General features: G+C 54.9%; 1 protein-coding gene across 2 annotated transcripts in view; it reads right to left on the bottom strand.

The window, feature by feature from the left end:
* MAN2B2 (mannosidase, alpha, class 2B, member 2) overlaps positions 1-24,845 on the bottom strand; it is a 46,075-nt gene that overhangs the window by 8,818 nt on the left and 12,412 nt on the right. The window contains exons 5-15 of one of the 2 annotated variants that reach the window (XM_012002144.1): positions 23,221-23,336; positions 20,085-20,262; positions 18,612-18,810; positions 16,119-16,309; positions 15,069-15,225; positions 12,985-13,118; positions 8,432-8,706; positions 4,466-4,657; positions 3,713-3,965; positions 2,759-2,869; positions 2,471-2,663 (exon numbers count right to left, since the gene is read on the bottom strand). In XM_012002144.1, the coding sequence (XP_011857534.1) occupies positions 2,471-2,663; positions 2,759-2,869; positions 3,713-3,965; positions 4,466-4,657; positions 8,432-8,706; positions 12,985-13,118; positions 15,069-15,225; positions 16,119-16,309; positions 18,612-18,810; positions 20,085-20,262; positions 23,221-23,336 (1,999 nt within the window). The remainder of the gene's footprint in view (positions 1-2,470; positions 2,664-2,758; positions 2,870-3,712; positions 3,966-4,465; positions 4,658-8,431; positions 8,707-12,984; positions 13,119-15,068; positions 15,226-16,118; positions 16,310-18,611; positions 18,811-20,084; positions 20,263-23,220; positions 23,337-24,845) is intronic. The other variant, XM_012002145.1, reaches the window with a different exon arrangement.

Here is a 24,845-nt window from a genome sequence, read left to right as displayed (position 1 = left end):
TCTCTCTCCTTCCTTCTTTCCTTCCTTCCTTCCTCCTCCCTCTTCCTTCCTTCCTTCCTCCTCCCTCCCTCTTCCTTCCTTCCTTCCTTCCTTCTCCCTCCTCCTCCCTCCCTCCCTCCCTCCCTCTCTCTCTCTCTCTCTCCCTCTCTCTCTTCTTTTCCCCTTCCCTTCCCCTTCCTTCCTTCTTTCTAGATAGGGACTTGCTCTGTCACCTAGGCCAGAGTGCAATGATGCAATCACAGCTCACTGCAGTCTCAAACTCCTGAGCTCAAACTATCCTCCCACCTCAGCCTCCCAAGTAGCTGGGACTATGGGCCACCACCCTGGCCAATTTTTAAAAAATGTTTTGTAGAAACAGGGTCTCACAGGCTGGCCTTAAACTCCTGGGCTTAAGTGATCCTCCCTCCTTGGCCTCCCAAAATGCTGGGATTACAAGTATGAGCCACCGTGTCTGGCCAGAGCCCTGTTTTCCACTCAAGATCTGGGATGCCAGTTCCACCCGTTTTGTCATCTACTGGTCTCTCTGCTCAGAAGGCACCTGGCCCCTACTCCTTCCAAGTCTAGATGTTCAGCTGGAGCTACCAACTTCTTACAATACCCCAGGCCATGCTGATTGGTTCAGGTATGGGCCACCTGACTCCAGCAGGACCAATCAGAATCTTTCCCCAGGACTTTTGCCCTGGGAACTGGAAAGTCCAAGTCTTAGGTCCTTTTGAGTGGGGAAGACAGAGCTGTTCTTTGAGGGCAGCCCCAGAGCTGTTCAGAGTCACATCCCAGGTGGGAGGTGAAGGAACGTCTGCAGACAGAGAGAAGTGCAGGTGAGAGATGCACAGGGACAGCCTCACGAGGGCTCCAGGCCCTGAGGCCCAGTTCCACCCCGCCCTTCCCTTGGTTATGTGGGCCTCACCATGCACTCTCCTTGGGGGCTCAGCTACTTCATGTTGGGTTTCCCTTACTTGCAACCATCAGAGACCAGAGTGAGGCCAGGTGGGATGGGGCTGACAACAGCCATGGGGCTTTCTCAGACACAGCCTCATCTCCTTTTGCAGGAAAAGCCCCGGCTACCCAGAAGGAACCACTGACTGGTCTGGGAGCAGAACGTGACCCTGCTAGACCAATCGGATTTCCTCTTCTGGGAATCTGAAGCATGGGAACCAGAGGCGGCTCAATGGCAGTCCTGGGAGACAAGGCTGTGAGCCTCTGCTCCTGAGATGCCCAGAGCTGCCCTGCCCCGTGCCTGTCTGGACCTTGTGTCCAGCTCCTCCTTAGATTCCATAAGCTTCTCCAGGCTCTGCCCAAATAGCTGCCCCTTTAGGCTCTGTTACTTCCAAAGAACCTTAATTGACACCCCCTGGACCTGATCCCTGACCTCCTCCCAGCTGTGGTCTCACACTCCTCCACACCCACGAAACACCAGGCCCTCTATGGCATGGCTCCCTCTCCACCCTGAATCCTGGCTCTATACGAACACACCTCCCCTGTCCAACAGCCCAGGAAAACTCTCCTGGGTCAGGGGCTGCTCTTCTGCATCTCCGGTGTGTGGCACAGGCACCCTGCAAGTGCTCAGTGTATGCTTGTTGCATGGGTGGGTGACAGCCTGCCTGCTTGCTACTGTCCTGGGAAGGTTCTGGCTCTAAAACCAAAGCAGGGAAGCACATGCTAATCAAAACCTCCATAGGTGAGCAGAAAAAGCAAAGAGTTTAAGGGTTGGTGAGAACGGCAGCAAATTGTATCTAGGTCTCGCAGCTCCAAAAGACTATCTTTAAATGTAATCATTGTTTAATGTTTCTCATGTTCTGCTACTTTATAGAGACACAGAACTACATGGTCGTTGATCTGATCCATAGATGCCTCGGTGGAGGTACAGAATAAATCCTTCAGATTAGACTATAGATTAGGAATACCCCCACCTGGTGACAGCACACCTAGATTCAGACCAAAATTGTCTTTTATTTTTATTTTTGAGACAGAGTCTTGCTCCGTCACCCAGGCTGAGGTGGAACGGCGCAATCTCAGCTCCCTGCAACCTTTGCCTTCTGGGTTCAAGTGATTCTCCCGCCTCAGTCTCCCACGTAGCTGGGATTACAGGCATGCACCACCACGCCAGGCTAACAAAGCAGTCTTTTAAATGCTGAGCCTCCAGACCTAAAGTGACATGGTGACATAATGTCATGTTAAGAAAGGAAAAGATACATCAGAGAAGAAAATGGAGAAGACACAGGGAAGAGGCATATGGTGAAATGGGTGAGTCCCAGCTCTGTACCTACTAGTTGTATGACCTTAAGTGAGCCACTGTTTGCCCTCAGTTTGCCCATCTGTTAAATCAGGGGCTTGGACTAGAGGTCCCTGAGGTCCCTTCCTGCCCAAAAGCGGCCCAGATTCACGAGGGCACAGGCCCCTCCCAAGGCCCGCCCTGGCCTGGCTGGTGCTGGGGCCATGATGACGTTACTCTGAAAGGGCACCCCCCTACCGGCCAGGTCTCCGAACAGCACCACGGGCCTGTGCTGCAGGGCCACTGCACTCCTTTGGCCCAGAGCAGCGGTGAGGGACCAGGATCCCAGCAGAAGCCAGAGCACTGGGTGGACGACTGAGGTGTCGTTCAGCGTGAGGTTGTAGCCCAGGTCCCAGTCGAAGTTGTTCGACAGCCGCCGGTGGAGCATGACCTGCGGGAAGACATTGTCCGAGAGGCCCGGCTTGCACCTGGGCATGCCTGTGGGGGGCCGCGAGGGGCTGCTGTGGGACAGACCATGCCTCCTACCTCCACCTGCCCATTCTCTTGGCTGGAGATGCCATGTGCCCGCTCTGACAGCAACACAAGCCTGCTTTCGTCATCCTCCATGAAGGCCGACTGAACCATGGGGTAGTAATTCTGCAGAGAGAAACGTCCCCAAGAGGGCGATTGGGGCAAAGGACAAGGTAGGTCAGGCATCACCTTCTGGCCATCCCAGCTAGTCCTCCCAACAGGCACAGCAGCAGCGTGGGGCCAGGACCCTGACTTTGGACCCCTGAACAGACCGGGGTTCAGACACCAGCTCTGTGGCTTCTGAGCATACGGCCCAGCTGGCGTGGGTACAGGCCCTGGGCAAGCCCTGGCCAAGTATCATCTCATGGATCCTCACAATGACCCTTTGATGAAGCAGCCATTTTACAGGAGAGGAAACTGAGGCACAAGCCAAGGCACATACCATTCTTGTCTGTGGTAGCACCAGAACTCAGACACCAGTCTGACTCACGGCCTGCACGCTCAAGCCCTGAACGGGCAGACACACAGGCTTTAAAAGAATTCTCTGGAGGCCGGGTGCAGTGGCTCACGCCTGTGATCCCAGCACTTTGGGAGGCCTAGGCGGGCGGATCATCTGAGGTCAGCAGTTCGAGACCAGCCTGGCCGTCATTGTGAAACCCCATCTCTACTAAAAATACAAAAATTATTTGGGCATGGTGGCAGGCGGCTGTAATCTCAGCTACTCAGGAGGCTGAGGCAGGAGGATCGCTTGAACCTGGGAGGCAGAGGTCGCAGTGAGCTGAGATCGCTCCACTGCACTCCAGCCTGGGTGACAGAGTGAGACTCCATCTTAAAAAAAAAAAAAGGAAAAAAACATTCTCACTGGAGGTCTCTACTGGCCTCTACTGGCCTCCACTGCTACAAGTTGATGCTTAATGGGTCCAGGAAGGCGCCATCGGGAGTGTGCCTTGTGGGCATCGCAGCGCATACCCGGGCAATGCTGTTGTTCACATAGGAAAGGTAGGGCCTCCGCTGCATCTGGTAGCCGTTGTTGTCTGAGTAGATGACCTGCTGGTTGTTTAGGCTGGTGCTGGTCCTCAGGACAGCCTCGCGGTTCAGCTCCAGGGGGCCGGCTCGGTACTCCTGCTCTATCCGGTGGCAAAGCAGCTCCCCGTCATGGCCCTGCGGCATATGGGTAAGCCGGGAGCGGATTGCATATGTGTAATTCCGTGCTGTCATGTTCCTAGAGGAGAAGGGAGCCTCGGTAAGTAAAGCTCCAGGAACCTTCTAGATGCTTCCTTTTTGCTTCCCTTCCTTCACGTGGGCAGGGTGGGCAGAGAAGGGTAGGGCTGAAAGGCAGGGAGCCTTCTTGGGTCATGTGGACAATAGCACCGCCCAGGACCCGCAGCAGCTGGGAGCAGTCTGGTTCTCCGACGCCGCAGGGCTGCCATGCCGGGCCTGCCTTACATCTGCTCTGATCATGGAAGAACAGGTGCTCTGCGGGCCCTAGGGTCTGTGGGTCTCTCTCCCAGCTCTGAACTTAGCTCCCGACCAATGTGACGTAGCGCACGCAAATGCAACCAGCACGCAGATGCCAGAGCAATTCATTTCTTCATCAAACCACATGTCAAACACGGCCCAGGAGCTGGGGTTCAGAGCAAAGGCAGACCCTCATTCACTGAGCTGCCTGCACGTGTGCGCTGACTGTGTGCCGGGCTGTGGGGTCACCCCGGGGGGAAGCACCTGTAGAAGTATTGCCGGATCTCAGTCACAAGCTGTCCCGCCACGATCTCCATTCCCACAGCTTCCCACGCAGGCACCGCGGCCTTGCCCGGTGTGAACAGGTAGTTATCGGAAATGGGGCCCTGTTTCACATCCCCGTTGACGTGGTACTCCAGGAACTCCTGGGTCACGCGCACTGTTCGGTTGCTCTGTCTGCAGAGGCAGGAGAGAGAAGATGCACAAGGTTTCATAGACACCGGCTGGCAAGCCTCTCTCTCCAGATGCCATCTGAGCAGCCTGCGTAGCACTCACGAGGCCACGCGACTCGGCTCGTCTAGAAGCCCTGAGACCCCACCCACAGCCCGTGTGGCCTTAGACTCCATCCTGTCCCAGAACAGGTCCCAAAGGAGGAGAGGGACAGAGCCTGCAGATAGGAACCGTAAGCTGTCAGCAGAGGGCACCCCCCAAGAGGTGGAACTGGCTCACCCAGGCTGTGGTCTGCAAGTGAAACCAGTGCAGAAATGGGCTTCTGTCACACTGACCCCGAGCTGTCCAGCAGGACACCAATGTGTACCGACCCTATGTCACGGGCCAGAGCCTTCACTGACTTCACCTGGTTAAATTCTCCCAACCCCCACGGGCAGGGACTATTCACCCATCCCACTCCCGAGGCATCCGAGGCTGGAAGTTGTGACATCATGCACCCAAGATCGCACATCTAGGAAGTGTGCAAGCCAGAACTCAAATTCAGCCCCAACTCCAAATTCTGTGCTCCCTCCCTTCTATCAGGATGTTTGTGTTAGGACAGAGGATGGGAGAAGAGCAGGAGGGGGTCCAGTATTTTAATTGTAAAATGCAATCTTTGGCCTAAGCAAGCACACAAGTGATGTATTTGTATCTGAGTCTGGCCTGGCTGTGGGTGGACAGTGAGGTGGATGGCCTCCACTTCTCTGTGGGATCGTGGTGAGGGTGGGGAAGGAAAGCGAGGCAGGCTGAGGAGGGTTCTACTGAGTGCTGGTGGAAGAAGAGAAAGAAAAAAATTGAGGTCTCTGGCTCTGGACCCCTTCCCCACACCGTCCTTTTAAAAAGCTCCCTCAGGGGCCATCAAAAGAGTAAAAAGACAAGCCATGGAATGGAAGGAGGGATTTGCAAATCCTAAATTTGACAAGGGACTTGTAGCTAGAATATATAAAGAACTCTTACAACTCAATAATAAAAGACAAGCCGATTTAAAAATAGGCAAAGGATATAAAGACACATCTCACCACAGAAGATATGCTAGTGACCAGTAAGTACATGAAGAGATGCTCAACACCATTAGTTAGCAGGGAAATGCAAATCAAAACCATCAGAAGATGCCACTTCTCGCCCACGAGAATGGCTATAATTGAAAAGACAGAAAATAACGAGTGTGGGCGAGGATGTGAAGAAATTGGAACCCTCATCCGCTGCTGGGAGGAACAGAAAATGGTGCAGCCGCTTTGGAAAACGGTCTGGCAGTTCCTCAAAGAGTTAAACATAGAGTTAGCTTATGACCAAGCAATTCTACTCCTAGCTATGTACCCAGGAGAAACGAAAATGTATGTCCACGCAAAAACTTGTGCATGAATGTTCAGAGCAGCATTATTGATAGTAGCTAAAATGTGGAAACAACCCAAATGTCCATCAACTAAAGGATGGATAAACAAAATGTGGTACATACATGCGATGGAATAGTATTCAGCCATGAAAAGGAATGACGTACTGATACGTGCTATGATACTGATGAACCTTGAAAACATGCTTAGTGGGCTGGGCATGGTGGCTCGTGCCTGTCATCCCAGCACTTTGGGAAGCTGAGGCAGGCGGATCACTTGAGCTCAGGAGTTTGAGACCAGCCTGGGCAACATAGTGAAACCCCATCTCTACAAAAAACACAAAAATTAGCTGGGTGTGGTGGTACGCACATGTAATCCCAGCTACTCAGGAGGCTGAGGTGGGAGGATCACTTGAGCCCCGGAGGAGGTTGAGGCTGCAGTGAGCCATGATTGTGCCACTGCAATCCAGCCTAGATTATAAAGTGAGACTGTCTCAATCAATCAATCAGTCAATTAATCAATCAATCAAAAAGTGAAGAAAAAGAAAATATGTGAAGTGAAAGAAGTGAGTTGCAAAAGGACCACATATGGTATGAACAGGCAAATCCATATAGACAGAAATAGACCAGGATTGCCAGGGCCTGTCGAGGAGGGGAAGATGGGGAGTGATTGCTCAACAGCATGAGGTTTCTTTCTGGAGTAATGAAAACGTTCTAAAATTGATTGTGGTGATGGCTGCACAACTCTGTGAATGCACCAAAACCCACTGAATTGCCCACTCTAAATGGATGAGCTGTGTGGTATGCGAAGTGCATCTCAGTCAAGCGGTTACATAAGGAACAAAAGCGCTCCCCGCAACCCAAACTGCCCTGGGGTTGGTGTCTGCACCTTTGGCTTCTCACCCCAGGCCTCGACACAGAGGGTCTTTTCCCTGTGGAACGACCTTCCCATGCCCTCAAGGCCTGAGGCCTGGCCCCAGGCATCGTCTCTAGATGGCCCCTACTCTGAATACCAACAGCTCCTCCTTTTTCCTCAGGCGACAGGCATTGGTCTTGCAAGGCTTACCCCTGGCAGGGTTTGGGGAGCCTAATAAGAACTCCTTCGTCCTCATTGGAGTTCAGAAGCAAGAGAGACAGACAGGGCCACAAATAGGACAGGACGGCCTGAGCTCCAGTGCTGGAAATGCCAGGTGGGACCCTGGCTGAGGCATGTGGGGTCCGGGGGCTGCCCTAAGGAGCATTTACAGAGGGGGCGTGGGGCCTGAGTGAGGAAGGGGCAGGGCACATTCTGCCTCTCCCGGCCTAACCTGGCAGGCTCGGACCGTGCTGGGGCTTCCCCCATTTCTGCAGCTCCTCTGCCCAACTGCCCCCTTGCCAGCCACCCATGCTGGCTGCTGTCACCCCTGCACCTGCCCCGCTCTCCCTCAGGATCCACTAGGGGAAGATGAGGACGGACCTGACTGGGGCCCCATTCCCAGAGAAGTTCTGGAGCTCTGTGGGCAGGGAGCTGTGACAGTGACCTTGAGCTGGGATCCCCTGACACCCACCTCGGTACAAACGCCCCTCTCTCTCCTTCTCTCCCTCCTCTTCTTCCATCTCCCCTCTGCCCCTTCCTGTCCCCTCACTTTCTGCCATGTACTCCTCTCGGTTGGGAGGTCACGTCAGGAGACAAGGTGGGTGTTCTGGTAGAGGCAGCTGGGCCTGATGAAGACTGCACCGGATGTGGCCTAGGAAGGACAGACCGGCCACGAGGTCTTTCTTGGGAGGTCAGCTGCCCACTCTGATGTCCACAAATAGCTGCTGAATGAATGAATGAATGAATGGGAGGTTGGCTGAGTGGATGGAGAGATGAACGGGTAGGTACATAGGTGGGTGGGTAGATGGATGGATGATGAATGGGTGGGTAGGTAGATGGATGGATGGATGGGTAAGTGGGTGGGTGGATGGATAAGTGGGTGGATGGATGGATGGATGGATAACTGGGTGGGTAGATAAGTGGGTGGGTGAATAGATGGGTAAGTAGACAGGTGGGTGGGTGGGACTAGATGATTTTGAAAGTCCCTTCCTGCTTTAAAGACAGTATCACTATTTATTGAATAGAGATTTTATGTTTCTCTAAATTAAAAAAAAAGTGGATAACAATATATATTTTTTTTTCTCAGAGTGAGTCCCTCAGTGCTCCTTTTTTTCTATGGATCAACAGCCCTGGAATGAAAAAGTATACGAAAGCCTTTCCTGCACTGGCCCAGGCTCACGCTTCTGGAATTAAAGATCACAATAGCAGGAAGGGGTTTCACCACCATCTGTCCTTACCCCAGGCAAGTGAGCAAATGGAGAATCCAGGTAGGGACCTGACATAGCCAGGTTTCTGGCATGCCTGTGCCTCAGAGACAGCAATGGCTGCACCTTACCTCTCCCAGATGCTGTGCATCAGGTTGGTATCCTGGTCGAGCAGCACAATGTAGCAGTCGTTTGCCACAGGCACCAAGCGCCTGCCCGCAGGGCTGGTGCGTCTCCTCCGCCTGCGGCCAAATTGAAGCGTGCTGGCCACAGTGGCAGCTGGTTCCTGGGTGCCCTCTTGGGCCCCTGCAGTGGGTCTGATGCTGTAGTGCCGATAACTGAGGCCTGGGATTGTGGTCAGGATAAGCAGGTCATAGGCAGAAGGGGTCTCTGTTGAGTTCTGGATCTGCGAGGCCAGCGGGATGAGACTTGTAACTGTCAGCTCACACACCTTCTGGAATGGGGTGCTCACTACCTGCTGAGGCGGCAGTGTCTTTCCATCTCTCGGACCCTGCCGAGTTCTCCTCCCTGCCCCCGGTTCTGGCCTTCTCTTCTTGCACCCCCACAAACCACATCAGTCCTGGGAGAACCCTTCAGCGACCTGAAGATAGCTGGTTCTTGGGTCCCCAAAACTTCTCTTACTCTCAGCTCCTGAACTGGGAGCTCCTGAACACCCCCAGCTCCTTTAATCATCCTTCATCAACCAAAGTGATGACTCCCAAAACCAAATCCAAATCCACTGACCCCTTCTGGACCTGAGATCCACGAATACAGCTTCGTGCTTGACGCCTCCACCTGGATGTCCACAGCTGACCTCACCAGCTACCCCATCCCACCCACACCTGCTCCCCACAGCATCCCCATCCAACGATGGCCCTTCCAGCAGCTACCCTGCACCTTCTGCTCCTCGCTGTCCAGCTTTCTCCACCCCTGCCCCCTAGTCATCCCATCCGTCAGTCACTCCCTTTCCCCATCCCCCACCCTCCAGCCACTCCCACCCACCACCAAGGCCCCCCACTGCCTTTGTGAGGCCTCTCATCTCCCTTCCCTGTGGCCTCTGCCTGGTCACAGCTGCTGTGGCCCCTCCCTAGGTAACTGCCCAGCATCTGCACTGCTGTTCCCATATCCACTCCTGTGCCCACCAACCCATCCACTGCAGCAACCAGAGTGAGCTTTTCCAGACCTTTGTCTGCTGCAATCGGGGAAGGAAGCCTCCTCTGGGACCCAGCCTCCTCCCTGCGGCGTCCTTGCTCTCTCCTCTGGCCCCTGGGGCTCTAGCATCACCAACCCTTCCTTCCTGACTCTCCTGCCCTTTTCTGCCTCTGAGCCTGTGCCACGCTGCGCCCTCCACCTGGACTACCTTCTCCTGGGAGGGGCCATACCCCGATCTTCTCGTCCCCACGTGGAGGGACTTTTCCAGGTTAACTCTCCTGGCCTCTGCTCGCCTCTGAGGTGTCTGATTTGGGGAGGGAGGCTGGAGGAGGGTACCGCACCCCCTCAGTTCCTGTGCCCCAGTGGGGAGGCCTTTTGGGGGGCCCTATTAGCAAGCCCAATAATGGTGTACACACCCCCCAACCCAGCCTTTATCCCAAATACAGCAGACACCTGTCCCCTGTCTGCCTAATCCGGCACTGATGCGGCCTGGCCCACCTAGTGAAAATGCGTCCCGAGCCCTGCAACTTGCTCTAGTGCCTGTCGCCCTCACGGCGGTCATGGTCTATCATGTTCCGTATTTCTCTTATTTGACTTATCACCTGTCTCCCCTACTGAAACAGATGCCCCAGGCGGTGGGATTTGTGTCTGTTTGGTTAGTACACCATCCCCAGCGCCCAGAACAGGGGCTGACAGAGAGTAGGAGCTCCAGAAATGTATGTGGAAGGAATCTACTCTTAACAGATGCTGCATCTGAGTGGGGAAGGGGTGTGTGTGGGGGTCTGCTCAGACCTATACCCTCCCCTCGCCTCTCCGTGCTGGACAAACTCCTCCTCGGTCTCAGTTCCAGCCGAGGGCCCCTCCCCTGGCTCCTGAGCCACCACTCCACCCCGTCACCATCCACGTCTGTGTCCTGAGATAGGGCCTGGCCTCGCACAGGTCCAGGGGCCCAACGCCCAGCCCAGGGCCGGGCCCAGGATGGGCATTCGGGAGCTTTGCTGAGTGAATGAGTGATGTCAGCCCCTCCCCCACCTCCCCGAGAAGGGTCAGCTGGGCGGCGTGTCTGGCGCCCTCTGGAACCGGAGTTGGCCTGGCCCACGTGGGGTGTCTGGGTGGTGTGGAGAGAGGCAGTCCGGCCCCATCCCTAACGTCGGCGCCTCCATTAAAGCACCCCTTTAAGATTCCTGAGGGCTTTCCCACATGCCGGGGTGGAAATTCATATTGGATCACAAATATTCCCAAAGGCAGGGGAGTGAGGGAAAGCTTCCCACATGTGAGGCCTTTCTAGGGATCAGCCCATACAAGGGGGCCCAGCGAACAGGTGTGTGAACAGGCTTGGTGTGGTGGCTCACGCCTGTAATTCCAGCTCTTTGGGAGGCCGAGGTGGGAGGATTGCTTGAGGCCAGGAGTTTTGAGACCAGCCTGGGCAACATAGTGAGACCCTGCCGCTACCAAAAAACAAACAAAAAAATGAGCCAGTGTGGTGGTGTACACCTGTGGCCAGCCTGGGAGGTCGAGGCTGCAGTGAGCTGTGACTGCACCACTGCACTCCAGCCTGCATGACAGAGTGAAATTTTGTCTCAAAAAAAAAAAAAAAAAGGAAAATTGACACTAAAAATTGTTTTAAAAAGTGTAAGCAGGGCACAACAGTTGAGCAGTTAATGCCACCTCCTGACTCCCACTCAGCATGAGTGATGCCACAGACTGAATGTCTGTGTCCCCTCAAATGGCTGACGTCCGGATTCCAAGTTGTCACTTAGGAGGTGGGGCCTTGGGGAGGTAATTAGGTCAGGAGGGTGTGGCCCTCAAGAATGGGATTAGTGCCCTCGTACAAAAGACCTCAGAGAGCTCCCTCAGCCTCTTTTGCCATGTGAGGACACACAGGAAGATGGCAACCAGGAAGAGGCCCTCACCAGAACCGGGCCATGCTGGCACCTTGATCTTGGAATTCCTGCCTCCAGAACTGTGAGAAATAAATGTCTGTCATTTAAGCCACGTAGTCTATGATAGTTTGTCATAGCAGCCCAAGCAGGCTGAGACAGATGAGGCCCTTATCTCCCGTAGCGTGACCCCATTAGTGCTGGGCACAATGCCGGGCCTGGGTGCAGGGGAAGGCTCAGCTCAAGGCTGGTGGGGCTTGAATGTGGAGTCTGCTCTACCTCTCCCTCGCTGGGGAACTTTGACCAGTCCCTTAGTCTCAGCAGGCCTCCGAGTACATGAGGGGATGACAGGGATGATGACACAGATGGCCCTCGACTTTGGCCACATTGGATGCCCCAAGCCCAGTATTAGTCCCCTGGGTGGATCCAACTGCCCTCAACGGCTGTGGGTCCCTGGGTGAGGTCTTCCTACGAGGGCAGGCTGTCACACTTTCACTCGAACCACAGCTTCGACTGACCAAGGAAGGTTTGGAGGTTGGGAGTTTGCCACCTCCCAGCTGTGTGACCTCAGGGACTCTGTGTGGTACAGTAAACATAGATAGATTTGGTCTTTGTCTGCAGCTCTTGCCACAGAGCTCCTAAAACCACTGGAACTTCCTGAGTGATAGGAGTGTCTTCTAAAGTTCATAACAAGCCCCTTCCAACCTTATCTGAGCTTATGCTGTTGAGATGCCTTCTGGCAAGGCCCATAGATGGCTTCAGGATGGAGCTGCTCCCGAGGAAGCGAGCCCGGGTTAGAGGGCTGGGATGCTAGGCCCTCCTTGCCTCCACCTTGCCAGTGCTCCCCGCAGCTGTCCCTAAGTTGTACCCTTTCTTTCTTCTTCTTTTTTTTTTTTTTTTTTTTGAGATGGAGTCTCACTCTTGTTGCTTAGGCTGGAGTGCAGTGGCGCAATCTCAGCTCACTGCAACCTCCACCTTCCAGGTTAAAGTGATTCTCCCGCCTCAGCCTCCTGAGCAGCTGGGATTACCACCATGTGCCACCATGCCTGGCTAATTTTTGTATTTTTAGTTGGAGACAGGGTTTCACCATGTTGGCCAGGCTGGTCTCAAACTCCTGACCTTGGGTGATCCACCCACTTCAGCCTCCCAAAGTGCTGGGATTACAGGTGTGAGCCACCAAGCCCAGCTAGTTGTACCCTTTCTAACAAAACTGTTATGGTAAGTATGGCACTTGCTTGAGTTCTGTGAGTTGTTCTAATGAATTATCAAACGTGTGTGTGTGTGTATCACGGGAACCCCGAAATTCAGTTAGCAGGACACAAGTGTAGTAGTCCGGGAACCCCATTTATGGCTGGTGTCTGAAATTAGGGGTCTTGTGAGATTGAGTCCCTAACTTATGGGGTCTGTGCTTACTCCAGTTACTCAGTTCAGGAATGAATTGATTTTAGGACACTCAGTTGGTGTCAGAAAAGTGGAGAATTGGGTGGTGTTGGGAAAAAAAATCGCACTTTGCTTCTCTGAGCCTCAGTTTCCTCTTCTGTAAAACAAAGGCAATACGGCCTCCCTTGCAGGGTCAGAAGAGACAGTGTGCCCGGCCCAGAGCAGATTCAGCAAGCAGCCAAGGCCCCTGCGGCAGGATTTCGTGTCCATACCTGTGAGGGCACTGGGTGGCCCGCCTCATCTGTGACGCGGACTCCAGGGAAACCAACAGTCAGGGTGACGACGGTGGTGACCGTCCAGGCCAGCGGGTTGTAGACCGAGGTGAAATGTCCTGCAGGCCCTGCACCTGCACACAGAGAAGAGGCTTTGCTTGTGCCATGCGACTCACCTTCTGGAATGGGGTGCTCGCTGGGTGCCCCTCAGCATGAGGGAAACTGAGGCAGGTGAGACGCAGCCCTCCAGAACTCCCAGGGGAGCCGAGAAGGGGGCAGGCAAACAGGTGTTTCCCACAGACACAGCGTGGGCTACGTTCTGCAGTCTGGCTTCCAGGGCAGGGCAGGCGGAGGGGCTCGCAACACAAGGTGTCCGTGTTGCCCTGGAGAACTGAGGTTCTATTTGCTCCTCACACATCTCTATCAGCCTGTTTTACTAATGAGGAAACAGGTCCAGAGAAGTACAGCCACCTGCCCAAGGTGACCCAGCTTCTAAGGCCTGGCTCCAAAGCTTTGAGTGCTGGGCACTGTGAGCCACCAGAGAATTCTCTGGAGGCCAGAAGGTCAAGTCCATCGCCTAGCCTGGCACTTGAGGGCCCTGTGATGAGGACCTGGCCTGTTTTCTGTTGCGTCCTACCAGCTAGTGTGTATGAGCTTTGGCCACGCCTGAGAACTCCTGGATCCCTAAACCCAGCACATACTTCCAGCCTCCCTCCCTCTGCCTGGGCTGTTCCCTCTGCCGGGGACACCTTTCCTGGTCTTCTCTACTTATTCACAGCTTGGGGAAGCCTCTCCTGTGTGTCCATTGGAATGACAGCTCCTCAAAAGGCCCCACCTGGCACCGAAGCCAGACCCCAGCTGGGAGCTCCCATTCTGCCACTGTCTCTTCCACCTGGCTGGTGTTCCTGAGGCTAGGGGGCCTTCCAGAGCCTGCAGGTTGGATGGGATTACACACAGACAGAGACAGGAGGGGAAGGGCATGTTAGGTGCTAGGGCAGTGGGCAGGCCAGAGCTGGGACACTAAGAAGTCCAAGGCAGTCAGGTGCGGTGGCTCTTGCCTGTGATCCCAGCATTTTGATAGACCAAGGTGGGAGGACCACTTGAGCCCAGGAGTTAGAGACCATCTTGGCAACATGGTGAGACTCTGTCTCTCCAAAAAAAGTAAATAAATAAAACAATGAGCCAGGTGTGGTGGTGCATGCCTGTAGTCCTAGCTACTTGGGAGGCTAAGGCGGGAGGATCGCTCAAGCCCAGGAGTTTAAGGCAGCAGTGACCCCATGATTGGCACCACTGCACTCCAGTCTGGGTGACAGAGCGAGACCCTATCTCAGAAAACAAAAAACAAGAAGGAAGTGCAAGATGACCAAGTGCAGGCTGTGGGTGGGACCTGGGGGCCTGTGCACAGAAAAGTCTCATGTGGGCGGAGGGCCGCCAACCTGTCTTCATTTGTCCAGGATCTTCCCAGTTTGGAAACCCCTCAGTCCCAGGCACACTGGCACATGATCAGTCACTCTACACATGGGAAACCTCAGTCAAAGAGGTTGGTCCCACAGCTGCCCTGCTGTGATCTCAGTCAAGTGGAGTTTGGGAGGGAGTGCTGGGAGCCAGGAAGGGACCAGGTCCCTGAGGACACTGGCGTACTCTCTGCAAGGCTGGGCAGCACCAGGTTCAGGTTCAATCCCTGCTCTGCTCCTTCCTACCCAAATGGCCCTGGGCTAGCATATAACTTGAGTCTGTTTCCTCGGCTGTAAAATGAGGACAGTAACCATTCCTATTTTGTACAGATTTTGTGAGGCATTAAATTCAATACTGCACGAAGGGTATTTTGAGCTTAGTAAATGCTCAAAACATGTTAGCTGCTATTTCTGGCTCTTCTTGTAACATCACCAACCCTTCCTCATTGCATGGATGAGCAAACAGAGGCTGGGAGGACTGAAGCCACCTGTCCGAGCTCTCCCCATGGGGAAGGGTGACACGGGCAATGTGGACTCAGTCTGAAGCTGGGGTCATCGAGCCCCTCCCCTGATGCCCTCAGGCTCTCCCTTCATAAAGGGGCCACAGCCTCCCTGCAGATCCTGGCTCACCCGAGCTGGCCGCCGTGGGTGCCTGGGGCTGGAGCTTGTCTAGGACGATGGAGGCCATCAGCTTGCGCACGCCCAGCATCCCCGAGGCCAGATGCGTCACGTACATGTCTCTCACCTTGGGAGACTCAGTCCCAGTGATGGCATCATGGTGCTGGACCTGCAGCAACCCCCGGGGGGAGGAAGAACAGGATCAGGACCTGACTCTGCGAGGCACCTACAAGGCACCTACTAGGTGCTGGCTCTCATTCTGGTTTGCCAGGTGCCAGTGGAGAAGCAGGGAGTCCCCGCCATTTCACAGAAGAGGGAACTGAGGCCAAGAGAGGCTGATGAGCTTGCCCAACTTTTCCTGCCCTTGTGGGAACTCATTGTCCCCCATCTCTGGACCTCCTGCTCTGACGGACCCTAAAGTCACCTGATTTCTCTCACAACACAATGACATGTTCTGCCAGCATTTCCTTTTGGGGAACTGTTCCAGTGTCATGGCTGGTGCGACCCTTTTTTGGATAGGTGACTGAGGACAAGTTACAGGCTGTCTTGGGTCTGTTTTCCCATCAGTAGATAGGGGATGGGTGGAGACAGACACTGGTGAACTGGCTATTCAGTAGCCACTGCTCCGAGCAGCCTGTGCACACCAGCACATCCAGTTGCCCCACCGTCCTCCTGAGCAAGCTCGTTGTTCTCATTGTACAGGAAGGAATTAGGTCTCGGATGGGTGTGGGAATCACGTGCCTGACGTCACACAGCTGAGCCGAGATTTGGATGCAGGCAGGGCTGTCGGACACAAATGCCACTCCACCTTGTCCTTTATCCCTCTTGCTAAACTGCTACAAAGCTTAATGAGGCCACCAGCTGGATGGATCAGGCTGTGGTCCCAGCCTTGGCCTGGGTTCACCATGCACCGGCCTTATAACCAAAGGGAACCTCAGTTTCCCCTCTGTAACGTGGGGCCTCTAGTGCCCCAGGGCTGGGAGGATTGGCTAGGACAAGGGAGGGGAGGTGCGCAGCATGGGGGGGTTCCAATCCTGCCACTGTGGCTAAGTGTGGTGTTACCTCGGAGACGGCCCAGCGAAGCTGCTGGAGCTGCTGCAGGGCCCAGGCGGGGTCCAGATGCCCATGGGGGGCCGGCCACATGTAGCGCGTGAACATGGACTCCCCGGCATACAACAAGGCGCTGGCTCGCCGGGCCAGCCCCTTCAGTGCGCTGCGGGACGTGTAGAAGCCCGTCCAGGCCTGGAATGGTTCTGGGAGACAATGGAAGACAGTGAGCTTGAGACGGCCTGACCCAGAAGTCTGCTAAGCTCCAGCCCTGGAAAAGCTGAGAAGCTGGGGCTGCAGAGGCAGCCTCTGCCAGGATCACCCAAGGAGGCAGGCTGGGCAGGCAGTGAGCCCAGGGCTTGCGGCTCCCAATTCAGGGCTCCTCCCATAGCCAGACTAGGAACTGCCCAGAAAGCCCTGAGTAGGCCCTGGGCAGGGCGGGAGAGGCAGGCTGCACTGGGGCAGGTGGGGTGGGGTGCTGAAGGATGGTGACCGGAGGCAAGCCCAGGGTGCCTAGGAAACACAGGACAGCTGTGTGAGCAAAGGGCCTGGGACACCCAGCGGGGAAGACGAGGAGCCAGGTGGGCAGGACCCTGCTGAGAAGGGCCTTGACCACACAGAGGCTTTCATGTGTGACGTGGGCATGGGGGGGCCAGGACAGGCATGCGTTTCAGCAGGGATTCTCTGGGCGTCCCGGGAGGGTGGATGGTAGGAGGCAGCAAGGGCTCAGAGTCCCCAGGGAGCCACTGTCCTGATGCAAGACAGAGAGGATGAGGATGGCCAGGGCCCATGCAGGAGGCAGGAGGGCTGAATCCTTCCAGGGAGTAGCTGTCTGTCTCAGAAGGGAGCTTCCTATTGCTTCTGCTTTCCTGTTCCTTGGGGTCTGGGATGTGCCCAGATTGGCCTTGATTCCTTGTTCTTCCCCTACTGGTCCTGGACCAGACTGGGAGGGGTGGTCCCATGGCCCAGGGGACAGGCCATAGCCTGTGGGTCAGATGGGGTCCTCCACAGCTTTGTAGCCATGTTGAGAGTGGGTGGTGAGGCCCGATTCCATTCAGTCTGGCAGGGGCTCCACAGCCTCAGCGATCACCACCACACCATGCCTGCCTGAACACCATGCCCACCTGGACAGAGCCACACCAACTTGATTCGGGTGTATCCCTACCTGCTAGATGTAGCCACACCCACAGTCACTACCCCACCCACCTCACCATTAGCCATGCCCACATTAACATATCTCCTCCTGCCCTGATTACAACCACACCCACATCCGTGGACATCCCCCAACCCCTGTGTGTAGCCCCACCTGCCTCCAACGTGGTGTCAACAGCAGGGGCTGGAGACTATGCAGCTCCACTGGTCACCATGCAAACCCAGAGGCTGGGGCCCAGAGAGGCAGGACTAACCCAGGTCATGGGTGAGTCAAGGCAGTGCCCAGGCCAGAATGAGCCCTGCAGTTGGAGTCCATCTGTGGCATCTCTTTGGAAGGGAAATGTTATGGTTTGAATACCCCTCCAAAACCCATGTTAAAATTTAATTGCCATTGTGACTGTATTAAGAGGTGGGATGCTTAAGAGGAGATTAGGCCACGAAGGCTCTGCCCTCATGAACAGATTAATGTCATTGTCATGGGACTGGGATTGTTAGAAAAGCAAGTTCAACCCCCTTGTCTGGCCATTCTTTTGCACTTAGCCTTCAGCCACGGGTGATGCAGCAAGAAGGCCCTTTCTAGACACCAGCCCTCCACCTTGGACTTCCTGGCCGCTACACCTGTTAGCCAAAGAAATTTTGTTTCCTTATCAATGATCCATTCTGTGTTATTCTGTTATAGCAGCACCCAAAGGGCTAGGACACCGGCTGAGCCCAGCCTCTGTGCTGGGCAGGAGGCTGAGAGCGCTTCCTCTCTTTGAATTTTCACAGCAACCCTATCTTTGGACAAGGCACCACAAATGTCCCCCTTTGGAGACAGGGTGGTTTCATGACTTGCACACGGCCAGGGAGTAGAGGCTCACTCACAGCCAGCCCTCTTAGCTCTCAGGCTGTGTTGCTGGTGGCCAGCCCGGTTCTGGCCTGAGGACACAGGCAGGATGCACAGAAGGTGCCCAGTAATGACTGTGCAGTAATGACTGAGCCTGAGTCAGCCTCAGCATCAGGAAAAGCTTCCTAGAGGAGGTTTATGTGGAACTCATGCAGGAAGAGAAGGTGGCGGAGGCTGCTCCCAGCAAGAGGCACCACCTGTGCAAAGGCCAGAGGCAGGAAACTGCATGTGTGGGCAATGATGAGAGGCTGAACCCTGTGGGAACCAGGGGGTGCATGTGGTGGCCAGGACGTCCAGGTGGAGTGAGCAGGTGGGGGCCAGTCTCTGCCCCTACGCCCCACACAGGACCTGCCTGGCACCCCTCCAGGGCTTGGAGAGCAGTGCTGAGCAGACACTGAGGTGGGCAGAGGGTACGTGGACTATACTCTCCCTGCCACCAAACTACCACCCCAGCCCCTGGAAGCCTGTACCTGTGGAATAGGGCAGGAAGTCGTGGTGGTTGCGGACACGCCAGGTGACATTGAGAGCGTGCAGGGCACGGAAGTAGTCGCCCAGTGTGGCGTACTGCACTGAGACACCGAGCTCGGCAGCATGGCTGTTGATGTGGTCCAGCAGTGGGTCCATGTTGGCGAACTGCACCGAGGCATTGAAGAACTGCTTGTCACATCCCTGTGGGGACACGGGAGCAACACCCTGTGCTGTGGGAGCAGGGCGCTCGCCCAGCGGGGCTGGGCTCATCACCGCCCCCCACCGGCCGCCCTCCCAGTCTTCAAAGCGGCCAACAGGGGCCCCAGACCAGCTCCCATAGCAGAACTTCCTGGGCATCTTGTTTTTTTTTTTTTTTCTTTTTGAGACGGAGTCTCACTCTGTCACCCAGGCTGGAGTGCAGTGGCTTGATCTCAGCTCATGCAACCTCCGCCTCTGGGTTCAAGCGATTCTTCTGCCTCAGCCTCCCTGAGTAGTTGGGATTACAGGCACGCACCACCACACCTGGCTAATTTTTATATTTTTAGTAGAGACAGGGTTTTACCATGTTGGCCAGGCTGGTTCCGAACTCCTGACCTCAGGTGATCTGCCTGCCTTAGCCTCCCCCAAAGTGCTGGGATTACAGGTGTGAGCCACAGCGCTCGGCCCCGGGCATCTCTTAAGGCCCATCAGTGTTAGTACTTATCCAAATCATTATAATTAATGATTATTAATTATTAGAATATAATGATTAATAACAACAATAATAGCCATGACTCAGTTACTGACCTTAAGCTTGCCTTCAAAAGGGCAGTCATGGATTAAGAAGGCAGGCTCTGGGGCTGGCCTGACTGGATCTGAACGCAAATTCCACCCCTTGCTAGCCACCCTGCTAAGGAACTCTGTGGCCTCAGGAAAATTCCTTAACCTCTCTGGCCCTTGGTTCCCTCAACTGTGAAATGGATACCAGCCTGCTTCCCAGGCTCAGTGGTGCAAATTAGACGGATAAGACAAATATATCCCGTGGGGCAGCGCCCAGCACACAGCAGGTACTCACTAAAGGTTAGCTGTGATGATGGCCACAACGTGCCGGGCACCGGCCTCCTGGGAACGCGCCACCTCTCACCAAGCCTATGAAGCCTGCTGCCACCCTCCCCTTTTACAGTGGAGGCAACTGAAGCTCAGTGGACTCTAAGGCATGCAGTGCCTGAGCCGGGAGCCAGGCTTCCAGCCCAGGCGGGGAGGAGAGCAGAGTGGGAGCTAGAGAGGCCAGTGCGGGTGAGGGTGCTTCTCCAGGCGGGGGAGGGGCTGGTAGAGTGGGAGAGGCCCGGGGGTCTGCAGGGAAGGAGGAGGAGCCACTGGGCTGAGCATGGCGGCCTAGCCGGATCTGGATAGGGTGGCCCTGGGTGCAGGGGCCAGGGCTTGCACGGTGCTCCTTGGGCTGTGTTGAGGGCACAGGGCCTGGGACTCCACCTTACCCAGGGCCAGAGGACGTGGGGTGTCTGGAACCAGGCGGCCCTCTGCTTCACGTTGGCCACCAGAGCCTCAGCATAGAGGTTGATGTTGGCTGGGGTGACGGGCTCACTCATGTTGGGGTACACCCCATCTGGGGGAGGCTTGGGGAAGACGGCCACGCCATTCCAGTAAAATCCTGACCTGTGCGAGGGCAGAAAGTTAGGGGAGAAGACGCGAGCTCTGTGGACAGCCAGGGCTCATACCCAAGTCCCACATTCTCCCAGTCTTGGCACCTTGGCGCATCATTTCACCCAGAGCCTGAATTCCCCCACTCCATGACGGATGGTGGGCCACAGAAGATTTGTTTGCTCATTCACGCAGGCCAACTTCTTGCCCATCAGACCCCGGGTCCCAGGACCCCAAAGAGGCCGGGGCCCTGGTGAGGCAAGTGAGGCTCTGGCCTAGGGCACAAAATTTATGGGGGTGCCTCAAATCTCAGTAGTTGAGATAAATGATATTTTAATGCAGTACTTTAAAAAATGAAAATTAATGCAAAAAACCCATGAGGAACAAAATGTCAGAGTTTTAAATAAAGACAGGCTCAGTATTTAACATCTTTCTCCATTTGCCTTAGGCTGGGGGTGTGGAGAACCCCCAGTTAGTTAAGTGCCTTCCTTGCTCACACTGTGTAGCCTCGGGGTAACAGCCGTGGAACCCTTGTCTGGAGCTCTCCAACCTGGGCAGCCCCTTCCAGCATTCCCACCTCTGTTTCTTTTACAGACAGGGTCTCGCTCTGTTGCCCAGGCCAGAGTGCAGTGATATGATCACGGCTCACTGCAGGTTCGAACTCCTGGGCTCAGGCCACCACCTCAGCCTTCCCAGGAGCTGAGACTACCACCATGCTCGACTTATTTTTAAATTTTGTGTAGAGATGAGGTCTTGCTCTGTGGCCCAGGCTGGTCTCAAATTCCTGGGCTCAAGCAATCCTCCCACCTCGGCCTCCCAAAGCATTGGGATCACAGTCATCAGCCACCAGCAGTCACCTCTAGCCTCACCAAGCTTTAGTCTCCCTGGTAGACTGCGGAGTGGGTTGTTGTGAGGATTAAATGCAAGTCATTTATGGAAAGGAGCTAGAAACAGTGCCGGGCGCAGAGGAGGGCTGACAAGCAGCAGGGACCGCTAACGAATCCCGGCCGGCGTTCTTCACTGCCTCTGCCTTGCCCGTTGTCTTTCCTCTTCCAAGACAGGCTAAGCACCTGGCCAGGGCAGAGCGTGGATTTGAACCCAGGGCCGTCTGACTGCACAGAGACCAAGGCTGGCTGCTGCCACCATGTGGAGGCTGCGGAGCCGGTGGCCTCAATCCATCGCTGGCTCTACCATTTCTGCCAGCTGTGGGACCTGGGGTGGGCTGCCGTGCCTCGGTTTCTCCTTCTGTAAGATGGAGCACTCACAACATCTCGGTCAGGGGATCGCTGCGAGGGTCTATGAGGTATCACAGGGAGAATACTCGAAACAGGCCCTGGCTCATGGTGGGTGCTCAAAACAGCGAGCCAGGAACGTGCATGTGGGCTCACTGCCTACCCTCTCTGCCCCCAGGGGGTCCTGGTCCATGGCTCCATACTTCTGGTCCCTACTCAGTCTTCACCCAAAGCCTTCTGGGGAAGAAGGTGTACAGCGAGGCTAAAATCCCATGTGCTTCTTGACATCTGAGCCTTGGAGGCCCCCAGGGGTCTAGGAGTCCCTGCTGTCACCTGATAGCTTCCACCAGCAGAAAAGTCCTCTTGTCTAGCTCTTCCACTATCAGTCGGACCAGCTGCACCCCACCTGGTCCTCCACACAACAGTTTCCACCTCCCTGCCAGCTGGTGAAATTATTCAGATGAGCCACTCACGTCCTCTGCAGGAGCCGAGGGCACCTGCCCCTTTGCTGCTACACAGCTGCCCCTACGTGTTCAGTCTGCTCCACAGTGCACCCCCATGGGGCCTTGACGTGCGCGGTGTGAGCTGTGATTGTATGTGACAAACAGAAACTGCTGTGGATGTCACCTGTGCTGGGAAGGGTGGTGTGTATTCAACCATCTACCGTTCAGGGTGAGGACCCCTCCCTCACCACGGGGTGAATAGGAGGTGATTGGACAGGGGCAGCTCTACAAGACAAGGATGAGCAGCGATGTATTCTCGGGGCTCTGCAGGCCCCTTCCCTCTCCCACTCTTCCACGCTTTTTTTTTTTGAGATGGAGTCTCATTCTGTCACCCAGGCTAGAGTGCAGTCACAGTCTTGGCTCACTGCAACCTTCACCTTGCAGGTTCAAGTGATTCTTCTGCCCCAGCCTCCCGAGTAGCTGGGATTACAGGCACTGCTGCCACGCCTGGCTAATTTTTGTATTTTTAGTAGAGACAGAGTTTTACCAGGTTGGCCAGGCTGGTCTCAAACTCCTGACCTCAAGTGACCCACCTGCCTCGGCCTCCCAAAGTGCTGGGATTACAGGCATGAGGCAGCGCACCCAGCGAAGATCTCATCCTTTAAACAATCCTCTGTTGGGACAGGGACTCATAACAAGAAGCAATTCGGAGTCACACAGAACTGGAGTCAAATCCTGCCTCCCCTACTTACCAGCTGGGTGACCCTGATCTGGTCACTTACCCTCTCTGAACCTCAGTTTCCACATCTGTAAAATGGGGTTGATAACCTCACCCACTCTGTTGGGGAGGCTTAAGAATGGGAAACCATGTGTGGAAATGCTTAAGGAGCTCTTGTCAAAAACTGCAGAATAGGGCTGGGCACGGTGGCTCATGCCTGTAATCCCAGCACTTTGGGAGGCCGAGGCAGGTGGATCATCTCAGGTCAGGAGTTTGAGACCAGCCTAGATAACATGGTGAAACTCCATCTCTACTAAAAAGACAAAAATTAGCTGGGCGTCGTGGTGGGCGCCTGTAATCCCAGCTACTTAGGAGGCGAAGGCAAAAGAATTGCTTGAATCCAGGAGGCGGAGGTTGCAGTGAGCCAAGATGGCGCCACTGCACTCCAGGCTGGACGACAGAGCAGAAACTCTTGTCTTAAACAAACAAACAAACAAACAAAAACAAAACTGCAGAAGAGCTGCAGGGGCTGGGCAGACCCTGCTGTCAGATCCCAAAGGCACTGCGGAAGGGCACGTACCTATTGGAGAAAGGGATGTGGGACGGGGTGCAGTAGCTGTACTGGTCCATGATGTGTGTGAAGATTTCCTGCTGCTCTGAGAGGGATGGGGACCCTCGCCACACGAACTGCAGCCCCTGCAAACCGAGGAGGAGAGTGAGGCTGGAGGGGCCACGTGGCTGCCCCAGCTCCACTTCCCTCAGTCCCATCTGGGTGTCTCCTGCCTGTCCTCACCTCGGCCCTCCCTCAGTGGTTCAGGGATGAGATCTCCCCTGCAGTTTCCTGTCTAAGACTGGCTGTGGGATTTGCCCTCTGGAAGCCGTGCTCATTCACCCCACGCACTCCTCAATGCAGGATTTTCTCTGCCAAAGCCTATAGAATCAGCACCTTCTAACTCTGCTTGAATGCCCCCAGGTGCAGGAAGCTCATTACTTCTCACCAAGTGTGTAGTTTATTTTTTATTTTTTTTTTGAGACGGAGTCTCACTCTGTCGCCCAGGCTGGAGTGCAGTGGCATGATCTCGGCTCACTGAAACCTTCACCTCTTGGGTTCAAGTGACTGTCCTGCCTCAGCCTCCCGAGTAGCTGGGATTACAGGCGCCTGCTACCACGCCCGGCTAATTTTTGTATTTTTAGTAGAGACGGGGTTTCGCCATGTTGGCCAGGCTGGTCTCGAACTCTTGACCTCATGTGATCTGCCTGCCTCACTCAGCCTCCCAAAGGGCTGGGATTACAGGCGTGAGCCACTGTGCCCAGCCGGAAATGGGGTCTTTACAGAAGTAATCAAGTTAAAATGAGTTCATTAGGGTGGGTCCTAATACAATAGGATGGGTGTCCTTAGAAAAAGGGAAAATTGAGACACAGACATGCACACAGGGAAGATGATACGGGGCACTGGGAGAAGCGGGACATCCACAAGCCAAGGAGAGAGGCCTGGAGCAGCCCCTTCCCTCACACCCTCAGAGGGAGCGTGACCCTGCCGACACCTTGACCCTGGACGTGCAGCCTCCAGAACCATGGGACAATATGTTTCTATTGCTTAAGTCACCAGTCTGTGGTCCTTTGTTATGGCAGCCCCAGCAAATGATGACACCATCCCATAAGGTTGCTGTGAGGGTTAAAAGAAATGCAGGATGAAGGTGGGCACCAGTGGCTCCCGCCTGTAATACCAACACTTTGGGAGGCTGACGTGGGTGAATCGCTTGAGACCAGGAGTTTGAGACCAGCCTGGCCAACATGGTGAAACCCCGTCTCTACAAGAAACACACAAAAAATTTAGCTGGGCGTGGTGGTGCTCACCTGTAATCCCAGCTACTTGAGGGGCTGAGGTACAAGAATCGCTTGAACCCGGGAGGCAGAGTTTACAGTGAGCTGAGATTGTGCCACTGCATTCCAGGCTGGGCAACAGAGCAAGAACCTGTCTCAAAAAAAAAAGAAAGAAAGAAAGAAAGAAAAGAAAAGAAAAAGAAATGAAGGATGAGTAGGGCCTGGTACCAGGCCTGGCACTCCCAAGGGCACAACCGAAGGCAGCGTCTACCATGGTTGTTGTTGCTACTTAAGTCTTGTAACAGTTGCCCACACACCTGAAGAATCACAGCGTCTCTGCTAACTGTTCTCCCAGCTAAACACGCCCTGCCATTCCTCTGG

Source organism: Mandrillus leucophaeus, unplaced genomic scaffold (genome assembly GCF_000951045.1).
Source record: "Mandrillus leucophaeus isolate KB7577 unplaced genomic scaffold, Mleu.le_1.0 Scaffold68, whole genome shotgun sequence".
NCBI classification, from domain to species: domain Eukaryota; kingdom Metazoa; phylum Chordata; class Mammalia; order Primates; family Cercopithecidae; genus Mandrillus; species Mandrillus leucophaeus.
This window is presented reverse-complemented; position numbering and strand designations above follow the sequence as displayed.